Source organism: Mauremys reevesii, linkage group 16 (assembly GCF_016161935.1).
Source record: "Mauremys reevesii isolate NIE-2019 linkage group 16, ASM1616193v1, whole genome shotgun sequence".
Taxonomy (NCBI): Eukaryota; Metazoa; Chordata; order Testudines; family Geoemydidae; genus Mauremys; species Mauremys reevesii.
In genome coordinates, this window is record NC_052638.1 from 39,833,701 (window position 1) to 39,848,054 (window position 14,354).

At 40.9% G+C, this 14,354-nt stretch overlaps 1 protein-coding gene across 6 annotated transcripts in view; it reads left to right on the plus strand.

Moving 5' to 3' along the window:
* Positions 1–14,354, plus strand: part of ZC3H18 (zinc finger CCCH-type containing 18) — a 61,368-nt gene that overhangs the window by 24,903 nt on the left and 22,111 nt on the right. For 5 of the 6 annotated variants that reach the window (XM_039503566.1, XM_039503569.1, XM_039503571.1 and 2 more), the window contains exons 7-9: positions 1,114–1,146; positions 3,577–3,703; positions 5,949–6,247. In XM_039503566.1, the coding sequence (XP_039359500.1) occupies positions 1,114–1,146; positions 3,577–3,703; positions 5,949–6,247 (459 nt within the window). The remainder of the gene's footprint in view (positions 1–1,113; positions 1,147–3,576; positions 3,704–5,948; positions 6,248–14,354) is intronic. The other variant, XM_039503570.1, reaches the window with a different exon arrangement.

A 14,354-nucleotide genomic window follows, 5' to 3' on the forward strand; every position in this document is an offset into this window, starting at 1 on the left:
ACACACACACACACACACACACACACACACACACACACACACACACACACACACACACACACACTCATTCCTGCTCACAGTATAAGCATGCATTTGGCAAGGCTTGGTCCCAGCTAGTTTGACTGTGGAAGAAATGAAAACGTAAGAGGGGCAAATGAAACTGGTTGGTTGGTAGGCGCAGATTTGCCCTGGAATTCAACATAATTCCTTTTCCACATTTTCACCGTGAGAGGTACCATGCACCCAATTTTGTAGGTAGTTGCAGAACAGTAACTCCCTATATACAGTAAAAGCTAACATCAGTCATTCTGTAACCTGATTTTATTTGATTCTCACCTTAGCATATCTGCAAAGTTCCTCAAGTGGCATATGACCAGGATTCAACACCAAATTTGGTCCGCTGGTTGGATCGTTAGCTTCCCTGGCCCGGGACGGGTACTGACGGGAAGCACAACATGAACACTGATTCATGCCCCCCTGTTTGATTCTGAAAAACTTTCAGATGTAACCAGTACATGTCCCTAATATTATTAACAGGTTACTACAATGCAGGTATTACAGATTCTTAAATATCTAAGTAGACAAAGCCTGGATTGATAGCTTCAGCCTGGGTTTTAACATTGTGTAAAACCTATCTTCTTAAATCTACAAGGATTCAGGTTGTTGTTTTACAGTATTGCAGTAGTACTCAGCAGAGATTCCATCAAGTGCCCCATTTTGCTAGGCACTTGTACTCTCCTTAAACAGTCAGTTTAACCTTTTACTTGTGTGCAGCAGAGTTGAACAGAATTTATAAATCTAGTATGAATTGAGTCCTGAAAAAGTGATCATCCAGTTCATTCAGGAAATTCCAGAGGAACAGTTCTGTGTAACCAGATTGATATAAGAAACAACTTTTTCTCCTTAGCAAGCTTTGTATGTTGAGCCATTAAATTTAAGTTGGAAAATGTCAGCAATTTGTAAGCCCTTAATCATTGCAAGAGTCAAGTAACATATTGCAGCACGTCCTAACTATTGAATATTTAGATCATAACATTGATAGCTTGATTGTTTTGTGACATACAAAGATGGCTAAATAGTTCATGATTTTTTTTCTCTTTTAAAAAATTATAGGGAGGTGGACGTCAAAGAAAATGTTAACTATGGGTAAGTAGTTTTTTTCTGATTTCAGTACTGTCCCAACATTTTCTGTAAGAAAATTTAAATGTTCCTTTAATTTTTTTCTGTTTCACTTTTTCAAATTTCTTAGGCTACAGACAATTGTCACAAAGTTGGCTGCAGCTGATCAATTGTTTGTATATATTTTTATTTTTGGATGCTGCCAGTTGTTGGTAGCAGATTATAAAATTTGAAGTTATGTCCTTAATTTTATAAATACACCTAGAAGGCAAAACAGTGGTGTATGTTTCTATAAATACAAATTTACATAAATACCTTACAGGGAAGGGAGTGGAGTGGGTGGGGCTGGGTTGAAAAGTCAATTTCTCCTTTGATATAGTTTAAAATTCCTTTCTGTTTTTGTTCCTGAAAACCATGAGTCACTGAACCTGTTCTCTGCTAGCGGTGCAAGAATCTAGAACTGAATTCAGTACCTGGTACCTGTAATTTGGAGCTGTATTATAGGTTTGGGGGGGAGGGATAGCTCAGTGGTTTGAGCATTGGCCTGCTAAACCCAGGGTTGTGAGTTCAGTGCTTGAGGGGGGCACTTAGGGATCTGGGGCAAAATCAGTACTTGGTCCTGCTAGTGAAGACAGGGGGCTGGACTCAATGACCTTTCAGGGTCCCTTCCAGTTCTAGGAGATAGGTGTATCTCCTCTCTCTCATTTTATATATATATATAATGTCATCAGCATCTTCAAGCAGAAATGTGGAAATCTTAAGATATGTAGAAGTGTTGAAATAAATACATATAATAACTTGGCTCGCAGGATAGCACTCAGATCTCACTCTGCCCTAGCTTTTTGGCCACTTATATTCTACGGAGGGGTGTCGGTGGTGGTGGTGGTGGTAGTGTTACCCTTCCTATCTTTCAGTACGGGCTACTAAGCTGAGTATGGGATTGGAAGACAGAGCTCTTGATTTCTAATCTTGGCTTTGCCGCTTCCTCCTGTGGCCTTGGAAGTTACTTGAACCCTTACGCCGGGGGGGAATTCAGCACTAAAAAATTTAAAATTCAGTGCATAATATTTTAAAATTCTGCATATCTTATTTGCAAAAATAACACAATATAATCACGTCCATTTCAATTATTTTTGTAATTTATTGAGAAATATCTGCCAGCATGTATGTCTGTAACGGCAAAAAAGATTCAAGAAATATTTTTTGACAAATACATTCCTTACTAGGCATATTATAACAGAACTTTTAGTAGTAATTCATTTAAAGTACAATTAGGGGTCAGCATGGGGGAGGCTCCGCAACTCCCTAACAATTCCTTCTCCTCCCTCCGTGGGAAAAAAAACCCCCGTTCCATACTTCTCCCAGCCACACCCAACAACCCTCCAGGTTCACTCCCAGACTCTGGCCCAGCAATTACTTCCCTTTCCCTCAACTTCTCCGTTACCCCGACTCCCCCAGCCTTTGCACTGCTCGAAGCATATCCTTTGCCGCCTCATCTGGCCTTGCGGACAGGGTACCGTGAGGAAAGCAGCCTCTCTTCCTCTCGCTCCATGGCTGGCTGCTCTGGCCCTGAGTCAGCTGCCCTCTTCTGGTGCAACAGCAGCTCCTGGTATGTGAAAAGTGTAATTGCAGCACCTCCCCGGCAGAATGTTTTCTGAAAAGAAAAAAGAATTTGCTGGGGAACATGAATTCTGCGTGTACACGGTGGCGCAGAATTCCCCCTGGAGTAAACTCTTTACCCATTTTCTCATCTGTACAATGAGTATAATACTTGCTACCTGCCATCTAATTTGCAAGGATTAGTTATTATTGGGTACATGCCATAAAGATACCAGATAGTATTAGTAAAGCTGTTCTAACAGAGGAAGCTTTGCATACTAGAGGACTGGTGGCTTTTAGACTCTTCGCCCCATAAGGAAAGTGTCTGCATGTGGCATATTTTTCTCTCACTAGAAAGCTCTGCCAACATGCTTGTTCCTGGTACATTCACAAGTGTCATATACACATCACCTCTGCGGACACAGCGGTAGGAGACTCCAGGGTCTGCCCTACTTTCCATGTCCATGGGTAACCTCCCTTGATGGGAGCTGCACTTGTGCACTGGGGAGGAAATATGCTAAACTCTAAATGGATGGGGGGGAATTGTGCTCTGTTACACCAACATACATATATACGAAGTAGCCTCTGTAGAAATCAAATGAAGTTACTCTAGATTCACCCCAGTTGAACTGAGAGCAGAATTATGAGAACGTGCTTTTCTAAGTTTTGTTTTATTGTAATATTTAGAGGCTTTCTGAACCTCTCCCCAGATATGTATGTGAACCATTTTATACAGTAATTAATCTCTGAATATTTTTCCCTGTCAATATGCTTAGCATTTTCATTTATAAATGCAACAATTTTCCTAATGTGCAAATGATATTTTCCTGTTTAATCTTCTCCCCTTTCTCAATATAGGCTTGATTCCTATACAGATCCCTATTATGATTATGAAATAGAACGGTTCTGGCGTGGTGGGCAATATGAGAACTTTAGGGTGCAATACACAGATCCAGACCCATATCGTAACTACAGAGTAAGTAAGGTAACATGCACCCTTTCCTAAGCTTTGCACTCTCTCTTCCTCCAGGTCCTTCACATACATTTGTTTTCAATTACCATATAGGACATATGTTGGCATTAGATTTTTTTTTTCCTCTTTTGGCACAACACTTTTCCTTAATCTCTAAAACGATTCAATCATTAATTATTTATTTAAGTTCTGGTAATGTGCAGAGCACTGAACAAGACAAAAATACTGTCCCTGTCCTGCTGAGTTCACACTCTCTTTTAGATAAGGCAGAAGAACTTAGTGGCACAACCCAGCTGAAGGAGTTAGTTTGGTATCCTTTGTCACTTACCTCTGGGGGTGGAGAAGGCATTTGACAGATGGAGGTAGTGTTTGGGGACCTTGCAAAGAAGTGAGTCTAAGGGAGGGATTTGAATGAAGACCAGTCTGCAAGAGCATTGTCCACTGGGACAGAAAGAGATGGATGGATTTGGGCATGTGTGTTATGTACACAAGTAGAGACTCACCAGGATAAATGGGTATTTAAGAAACGTAATACCCGTTACTATAATTGGGCTTTGCAGTGACAGTGGTCACTTTGCATTGAGATGAGGGAGGCAGCAGCTTTGACTGGTCTGCCGCTAGAATCCAAGGGGAATCTCCTTGTTACGTTGTTGCAGCCGACTTGCTTATAGAATGAAAGGTCAGAGGCCTGGTCTACACTACGCATTTAAACCGGTTTAAGGAGTGTAAAACCGATTTAACGCCACACCCGTCCACACTAAGAGGCCCTTTATATCGATATAAAGGGCTCTTTAAACCGGTTTCTGTACTCCTCCCTAACGAGAGGAGTAGCGCTAGTTATCGGTATTACCATATCAGATTAGGGTTAGTGTGGCCGCAAATCGACGGTATTGGCCTCCGGGCGGTATCCCACAGTGCACCACTGACCGCTCTGGACAGGAATCTGAACTCGGATGCAGTGGCCAGGTAGACAGGAAAAGCCCCGCGAACTTTTGAATATTTCCTGTTTGCCCAGCGTGGAGCTCCGATCAGAACGGGTGGCGATGCAGTCCGAAATCAAAATAAAAAAAGAGCTCCAGCATGGACCATGTGGATGTGATCGCAGTAAGGGCAGGCAAATCAGGCAAATCTGTTCTATCAGTGCTCCGTTACAGAAGACGAAATTCAAAATCATTTTTAAAAAATCTCCACACAGACGCCATTGCTGGAGCTCTTTTTTTATTTTGATTTCGGACTGCATCGCCACCCGTTGCTTTCCCAGAGGAAGGAGTGACTGACGACATTTACCCAGAACCACCCGCGACAATGATTTTTGCCCCATCAGGCACTGGGATCTCAACCCGGAAATTCCAAGGGGCGGGGGAGGCTGCGGGAACTATGGGATAGCTACGGAATAGCTACCCACAGTGCAACGCTCCAGAAGTCAACGCTAGCCTCGGACCGTGGACGCACACCACCGATTTAATGTGTTTAGTGTGGCCGCGCGCACTCGATTTTGTACAATCTGTTTTGCTAAACCGGTTTATGTAAAATCGGAATAATCCCGTAGTGTAGACGTACCCAGAGTGTTTTCATTGAAAACATTCTTTTTTCTGTTCTGTATTCCAAAGGCTATATTGGCACCTGTTGCCAGGTCACAGACTGCAGTGCCTTGGGACACATTGGTAATGAGAACTAATTTTGCCCGATGCTAAGATTTTCAGCTGTATTTGTTATACAAAAGAACAGCAGTAGCTGTTTTTTTCCTGTAAACTTAAAGAACACTCTAAGAGTTCTGTGATGTTCAGATTAGAAAAGTGGCCAGTCCTTAGTGCAATTTTTAATACTGTATCATCCCATTTTTTTATATTATGCTCATTTGCAAAATTCAGAAATTGCTAATGGGACAAAGTAGCAATGTGAGGCAATGTGACCGTCTCCCTAAGATAGGTGAACAGCTCCATGCATATTACTTTCTTCTCAAGGGAAGCCTTCTAGATAATTGACCATGTTCATCATTGATGGCTCTGTTGCCTTCAGTGAAGTTAGATGAACCTGATGCTGTGTTTTATGTCTTTATACAGCTCCTAAGTAATTTTGAAACATTATGGCAAACACAAACTCCAGTTGTCCCCCTGATGCCCTGCTGTAACTTTGGCGAGCTAGTATAATTGTTTCCAATTTGAGACTTTAAAACCTCACACTTTCATTAGTGAGGAGATGTAACCATGGAAGTGATGTAAAAGTGTCTTGTCTTGTTTTGTTTTATTTATACAAGGAAAGAGAGAGAGAACGGGAAAGGGAAAGAGAGAACCGACAGCGGGAACGGGAGCGGGAACGAGAGAGAGAACGGGAGCGGGAGCGACGACAGAGAGAGAGAGAACGAGAGAGGGAACGGGAGCGTGACAAGGAACGCCAGCGAAGGAAAGAAGAGTGGGAGAGAGAGAGGGAGCGAGTGAAGAGAGATGAAAAAGACAGACAGCACAGAGACCGGGACAGAGATCGAGACCGGGACAGAGAGAGGGAACGTGAAAAGGAAAAAGAAAAACCAAAACCTAGGTCACCGCAGCCGCCAAGGTATGTGCTCCTTTATTGGTGCTTGGTTTTGTTTGGTACTGTGGATTAACCAGAGATGCACCAAGCAGGGAGAGGGGATGTATGCTCTTCGGAGCTCTATTGTCTGCTGCCCTAAGTAGGAAAAGCAGTAGTTCCAAGGGATGTGCACTGACCATAGGGGGAATATGCTTTGCCAGCCAGTAAATGGAGCTAAAGCAACATCTGATTAGAGCTTCAAGGGCATTCACCATTGCAGGCTGTGCATAGAGAAGAGAACTTCTGGGTGGAAGTGTTCAAGGTGTCTTTGGGATGTACCTAGACTGCGTAGAGCTGTGGAGTCCAGAGCCACGGTAACTGAGTTTAATGTGCCTCTCAGAAGTCTAGCTGGCTGAGCACAGGACATGGAAGCATTGACATCGGCTCCTTCTGTGGCCTTGGCAAATGACTCTTGGCAAGAATCCAGGATGGATTGGGCATTTTTAAAAATAACAAAAATATCCAGTGTTCTAGTTAATACTAAAAACAAAAAGGGGATTGGAAGACATGTAAAGCCTCAATTTTCAGGGATTAAGCCAATCTCCGTTATGAATTAGGATGAGATTTCCCTGTGGGGAGGGGCTGGTTACTCAGATCTGCCAGTTGCAGGGTTTCTTGCACCTTCCTCTGAAACCTCTAGTGCTAGCCACAATCAGAGACAGAGTACTAGATCCTGCATGGGAATTCCTATGTTTCTGTTTCCCAATCTGTCAACTAAATTACTGCTTACAATAACTCAAGTGGGTTTGGATTAACTGTAAAGCACTATGTAAATATTAGAGTTGAGCGGGGGAGGGGGGAATGGAATTTTCATCCCTTGGGAAATTCTGATATTGCAACACCTGTTTTCATCCTATGTCAGGGAAAAAATAAAATATCAAAACCGTTTGCAAAATTAAAAGTTCAATAAAACTTCAATTCAGAAATGTTGAAATATTTAGGAAATAGGTGGGAGATGTAGTCAAGGAGCAAGGCTCATGGGGGAAATGGATGCCTGAGGGACCCAGAACTGCATCTCCTGCGATGCACTGCAGTCTCTCCATGTGGCTCGGTCATAGAGAGTGCAGTGCATCATGGGAGAGTTAGTCCATCTGAGGAGCTGGGCCTCTAGGGGTGAATAGAGACCATGAGTGACCCAGAACTACAACTCCCACACAGTACTGCTGTGATTCAAGTAGGTGCAGAGATTAATGTCGACCCAACCCAAAATGAAACACTTTTAGGTTTTTCTGATAGAAAATGTTGATGTATTTTTAAATGAAATCCCATTTTCCAACAGGAAAACATTTTATTAAGAATCTTTCTACTATCCCTAATAAATACTAAGTGTTCAAGTGTCTTATCAATATGGTTATATTAATGTAAAAAACTGCAGTTAAAACACAGATGTTAGAAGTAGTGAATATAAATATGCAGTTTAATTACCTCAGTTGCCACTCGTTCATCTTAGGCTGCTGGTTCACATTTGCACTAGGTCAGTGATGGCAAAGATCTTGTCATCTATAATTGTTTGACTCATGATGCAAGTTGATTACCTCTCTTCCAAAATGCCAGTGTTGGTCTTGTTTGTCATGACTGATCTAATAACCGTGCCCATGGGCACAGATGTGAGACACAGGCTGAATGGTGCCATGGAGACTAAACTACCTTCTGTGGCGCTAGAGGCAGTTTTGCCCCAAATCAGGGGTAGGACAGCATGGAGAAACTTTCACCAAGGACTTGCAGGAGATAACTCTGGCACTCTTCACCAACCTTCAGTTCAATTAACCGCCTCCTCAAAACCGTTCATGGGTCTGCATAGTGGACACTATCACCGTAGCAGGAGGGTTAGGCTCATGGTCTTGTGGTACTCTTCTTGATCTTTACACACTTTATGGATTTAATTTTTCCCAGCGAACAACCTCTCCTGGTTCACAGTGATCTGTGAACTACATATTGACTCCTTAAACCAGAAGATAGGTCTGTATCTGATAAATAAAGAAATACAGCAGGGGAAGCTGAGGGTGTTCCTGGCCTTATTTTCATCTGGTACAAAGCACACTGATCCAAAGGGTTCCAATAATCTGATTGCTTTTGGCTCAATATCTGTTTCTAGGAACTGTTGATTGACAAATCTACTCGTTCAGACCCACTCCTGTCTCAGCCAGTAATTACAAGAAATACATAGATAAAGGTCAAGCAAAGGTTCTACTAGAAGTTATGGGGGAAACCAAACAGGAACTTGTGTTGGCTTTGTTTGTAGGTTGGTTTAAATCCAAAAAACAAATCACCTCCCCAAATGCTAGAAATGAAGTGGTTATTGTGCTGTTTACATTGTTGCACATAGTATAGATGTAAAATTTAATGCTTTAAAATCTGACATAAACCGTCAAATGAAGGGTGGTAACTGTTTTATAAGGTAACGTATTTGGAGTGAAGCAATAGGAATATTTAACAGTAAGCTGGTGTCTGAGAATCTCTTTATCTTGTTTCCAATGGAGATGATGCTCCAATTGAAGACTCCTGCATGTTAGAAGTACTCTTATGTAAGCAGTCAGATCCCCAGTTTCTGCTGTTTGGACTCTACTCTTGAGCCACTAGCTCTGTTACATTTACAAGGGCTTGGGTTTATTGGAAGTAGAAAGAGAAAGGCAGGAAACCAAATAAAATAAAGGAAGCTGCTGTTTAAATCCTAGGGATTGTTTACACAGACGATTACTGCTTGGCAGGCCAGTGTGTGACTACAGCACACTAGCTTGCGGTGCAGTAACATAACAGCCCCTGTGGACATTGCTACAGTGTACTGCTGTTTGCAACACACATTTAAAGTGTGGTTCTAATCTGAAACATATTTATATAAATTTGCTCAATTGACACATTTTTGCCAGCCCTTTAAACTCTACCTCGTGCCTAGTGATACTGCCACAATAAGAATTCACCAACTCCCTACCTCCATTACATACAAATAACTCAGTGCTATTTATAGAACTGATTTCTAATGTTACCATTCTATGAATAAACCATTTACAAAGTTTAATATGTAACATCTTAGCAATTGCTTCATCTTTAACCTGAATGCCTCTCCCTCATAGAGGAAGTAATTCTGTCCTCTTAGTTTATTTATAGACTCTTGTGCTTTCCCTAATGTGTTAAATCACAACCCATTGGCAATTCCAGCCTCTTTCGTAGTTCTTGGCTGCTGATATTCAATGCCTCCCTCTGTCACGTGGCTTTTTGATGTGGAAGACTATTGGCGTTCTAGGTTCGTGTGAAATTCCTCATGCAGGTAATCATCAGGTAGCTCTCTGGCAGGCACTGCAGCTGTGAAGCCGGACATTGCATAATAAACAGATTCCCATTTCCAGCTGGAACGTGAATAATTCTCCTTGGCTCATTAGTGACTAAAGAGCTCAGAAAGCCCAGTTCCACAGAGACCATGCCAGAAAGCATGATGCAACTATTGAAATAGTAAGGATCTTTTCCATAGGTGTACCAAGGACAACTATAATTACTAGTAAATGGCATTCAGTGCGTTAACACAGGAGTTTCCCTAAAGGAAGCCAATAGAACAGAACAGAAACTATGACCAGCAGAATGTAAGATGGAAATTGAGAAGGGATGGAAGAGGATTTGAAGATCAAACAGCCAGAAATGTAAAAACAAATATGACACTTCAAGTATATTGGAGTCTGGTGCAGTGGCCCCCTCGCAGTAAAGGTAGTAGTTGTGAATGGAGATGCTGCTGAGAATCGTTACATCAGTCTTCACCACTGGGGATTTTTTCTAAAACGGATAGTAAAAGCGAATATTGAATGATGTCCTCTTAGAGTCCAAGGCACCAGAAGGGGCTATTGTGATCATCCAGTCTGATCTCCTGTACAGCACAGGTCAGAGAACTGCCCCAAAATAATTCCTAGAGCAGAGCAATTAAGTGTTTTTCTTAAATTGATTTAAAAGTTGCCACTGATGGAGAATCTCCCATGACCATTGGTAAATTGTTCCAGTGGTTAATAATTCTCACCATTAAAATATTTACACCTTATTTCCAGTCTGAATTTGTCTAGCTTCAACTTCCAGCCATTGGATCATGTTAGACCTTCCTCTGCTAGATTCAAGAACCTATTGTTAAATATTTGTTCCCCCCGTAAGTACTTGTAGATTGTAATCAAGTCACCCCTTAACCACCTCCTTTGTTAAGCTTAATAGATAGACTTAAAAGCAGCAAAGAGTCCTGTGGCACCTTATAGACTAAGAGACGTTTTGGAGCATGAGCTTTCGTGGGTGAATACCCACTTCGTCGGATGCATGCAAAACGTCTGTTAGTCTATAAGGTGCCACAGGACTCTGCTGCTTTTACAGATCCAGACTAACACAGCTACCTCTCTGATAGATAGACTTAAGGAGCTTAATCACTATAAGGCAGGTTTTCTAATGCTTTAATCATTCTCGTGGCTCTTCTCTGACCCCTCTCCAATTTATCAACATCCTGCTTGAATTGTGGGCACCAGAACTGGACACAGGATTCCAGCAGCGGGTGCACCAGTGCCAAATACAGAGGGAAAATAACCTCTCTGCTCCTTCTCGAGATTCTCCTTTTTATGCATCCAAAGATTGCCATAGCTCTTTTGGCCATAGCATGTCACTCTGGGACTCATGTTCAGCTGATTATCCAACACAACTCCCAAATCTTTGTTAGTCACTGCTTCCCAGGATAGAGTCCCTCACCCTGTAAGCATGGCCTACATTCTTTGTTCCCAGATGTAGACATTTACATTTAACTGTATTAAAACATATACTGTTTGATTGAGCCAGTCTTACCAAGCCATCCAGATCATGCTGGACCAGTGACTTGTCCTCTTCATTGTTTACCAGTCCTCCAGTTTTCGTGTCATCTGCAAACTTGAGCAGTGATGATTTTATGTTTTCTTTCGGCTCATTAATATAAATGTTAAACAGAGTATGGCCAAGAACCAATCCCTGCGGGACCCCAGTAGAAATACCTGTTCAATGATGATTCCCCATTTACAATTACATTTTGAAACCAGTCAGTTAGCCAACTTTTAATCCATGTAGTGTGTGTCATGTTCATTTTGTCTTTCTATTTGTTAATTAAAATGTCATCCACTATCAAGTCAAATGTCTTACAGAAGTATCAGCACTGTTACCTTTAATCAACCAAACTTGTAGTCTCGTTTAAAAAAAAAAAAAAAATCAAGTTAGTTTGACAAAATTCATTTTCCACAACCCATGTTAATTGGCATTAATTTATATTACCCTTCTTTAATCCTTTATTAATCAAGTCCTGTATCAGCTGCTCCGTTATCTTTCCCAGGATCAACATCAGGCTGACAGGCCTATAATTATACAGGCTTATCTCATTCACTCTTTTAAATTATTAGCTTTCTTCCAGTCTTCTGGAACGTCTCCCAGTTCCAGACTTACTGAAAATCAACATCAACAGTCCAGCAAGCTCCTAAGCCAGCTCTTTTAAAACTCTTGGATGCAAGTTATCTGGACCTGCTGATTTTAAAATGTTTAACTTTTTTGTAGCTGCTGTTTAATATTCTACTGAGATACTAGTGGACTGGAAAGAATGTCATCATATATGGCATGACTATATAATCTGCTTTTTCCAAATACAGGACAGAAATATTTATTGAACACTTTTGCCTTCTCTGCATTATGATAATTCTACCATTTCCATCTAGTAATGACCCAATACCATTGTCAGGATTCTTTTAGTTCCTAGTATCTTTAAAAACTCCTTATTGTCCTTAATGCTGCTGGCCATAGATTTCTCCTGGTGTCCTTTTGCTTTTCATATCAATTTTCTCAGTACTGCAGGGCCAAAAATTAAATCCTCCACCCAGCTTCCCACACCACCCCCTCCAAAAAAAATCCCTGAGTTTTTTTCAGTATCAGTTATCACCCCCCAAAAATACGAATGTATTTGTACATTTATGGAAATCTTGAACTAGTTTGTGATTCAAGATGAAAATAACTTGTATCGTGAAGGTTACTCTCTCTGGTGGGTGCATTAGAGAATAGTATAACTTTCTGCGTTTAGAACCAACCAGTGCAGTTGCATCTGGTCACCCACAGTTTGCAAACTGGAAAGTGTTCGAATAGGGCTGATCCCGGAAGGGAGTGGTTCAAAATAAAGCAATGCAAACTGAGTGTGATTCAGGATTGTGAGACATATGCCGTTGCAACCTGTCAGAGCTGACATTCAACAAGACGGGTTCATAATTTTCAGTGCTCCTCGATCAGTGTCATCTTTCCTAATAGGTCTTGGTTAACCAACTGTATTGCTGTTTGATTTCAATTGCTTTTGTGTCCTTTCTGGGTAGATACTGTGTATTATAACAGCTGGTATTATCTCAGAAATGCAGTACAATATTTTATTGTAGTCAGTAATAGGATTTTATCCTAAAATACAAAATTGAGTGACTGGCTGCTGTTTGCATCTAACATTCCTTTTTGTTTTATGAGTAATCTTAGCTGCCGTGTTAAAGCACTGCTAGATTAAAAACTTCTAACCACTCCATTTTAAAAATCTCACATTTTTGACAAATGTAAAATATTAATGATAATTTATAAAATGTGTCCTTGTTCCTGTTTGTTTTCTCTGACACTTTATAATTTAGCCTAGGCACAGAAAACCGGCTAGTCAGTGTCAGTTTTATTAAGTCTGCCTCATGGTCAAGTTCGTGCACTAGCACACTGCTGCAATGTTGCTGCAGAGAAATTTTTTTTTTAGAATTAATGAAACTTTTTAAAGGTTTCAGTTAAAACGCTTCTATTGACTGTAGCTTTTGTTAAAGTTTAGCATCCCTGTAAAGCCTTCCTACTTATGCAGGCTTGTCCACCACTTTCACACAAAAAAACGAAAGATTTTGTGAACATAAGCTGGGATCAGCAAGTAACTTGTGTGACTTGAATGTGGACCTAAGGGAGTACATTCTTCTCTTAGTAGTTGTTCAAAGCTGGAATTACTAGAAAGAATGTGTGCCGCTCTGATAAAATTACTGTAAAGAATGAGGCGCAGAGTGACTAGACACTTTCACTTGTACCCCCGCAACAGAGAAGGCTGTAGCTATAACATGTCAAATACTCAGCCTGCAAGACAGGTCCTGTTTCCTAGACATATTTATTCCAGTCTTGGTGAGAGATTCAGATTCTACAGAATGAAAGCATCTGCTTTATTGAATTTTAAAGTTTGTCCTTTGTGCTTTTGAAGAAAAGCTTCCAAACATGATGAATGTAGTTCTGTCTTGGCCTGAAATGCTCCAAGAGATGCAAGCTGTCCTCATCCATTTCAATGGCACATTAACATTTATAATTGATAGCACTGCAAGGACCAGACTTTCACACCTGTGCCCGAACTGGGTAATTGCACATGCAAATCACCAAATTTGAAGTCATTAATCTCCCATAGCATACTAAGAGACTTGAAAATCGGGTAATACACATATATACAGAGCTTAATTTTATATATTTTTTTAAGTTACTAAATCTTAATGGCTGTTCAGACAAATACTTCCAAACAGTCCTTGGTTTTTATTTCCTGCTGTAAAATTCCATTGTACATTGCTGGAGAATGTGTGCTGATGTCAATGCCACTTCAAAAGTTTACCTTCCTGCTAGAAAATAATTCTTTTCAAATAATAAAGATGGAGTTTCCTCTTTCAAAAATGAAAATATAGGTATACTTCAGAACAATAGCCCTGAAGCTGCACTGACATCACTCGGTATTGTGTGATAAGATTGCATTACCTGTGGTAGACTGTCGTCACATGTGAGGGAGGGGAAGGAAGCACTTTCTCTAAGGTTATTTTCCTGGCCATAGATTAGAAATGTTTATGGTAATTTGCATAAATACACTGAGAGGAGAACTTGGTATGAGGTCAGACTTCCTCTTTTAATTTCCTCGTGGAGTGAAATGACAAAGTCCTAGCAGTGGATTGCTCGATAGCTGCCGATTAAGCTGTGTGCAGTGGTGATCTACAGTATGACTGCATTTCCAGCTTAGTTAGCTTTATTCCCTGTTCTTTCCCTGGCAAAGCCAAGCTCAGCCTGATTCCTTTTCTTGATCACCACAATTTGAAATTCC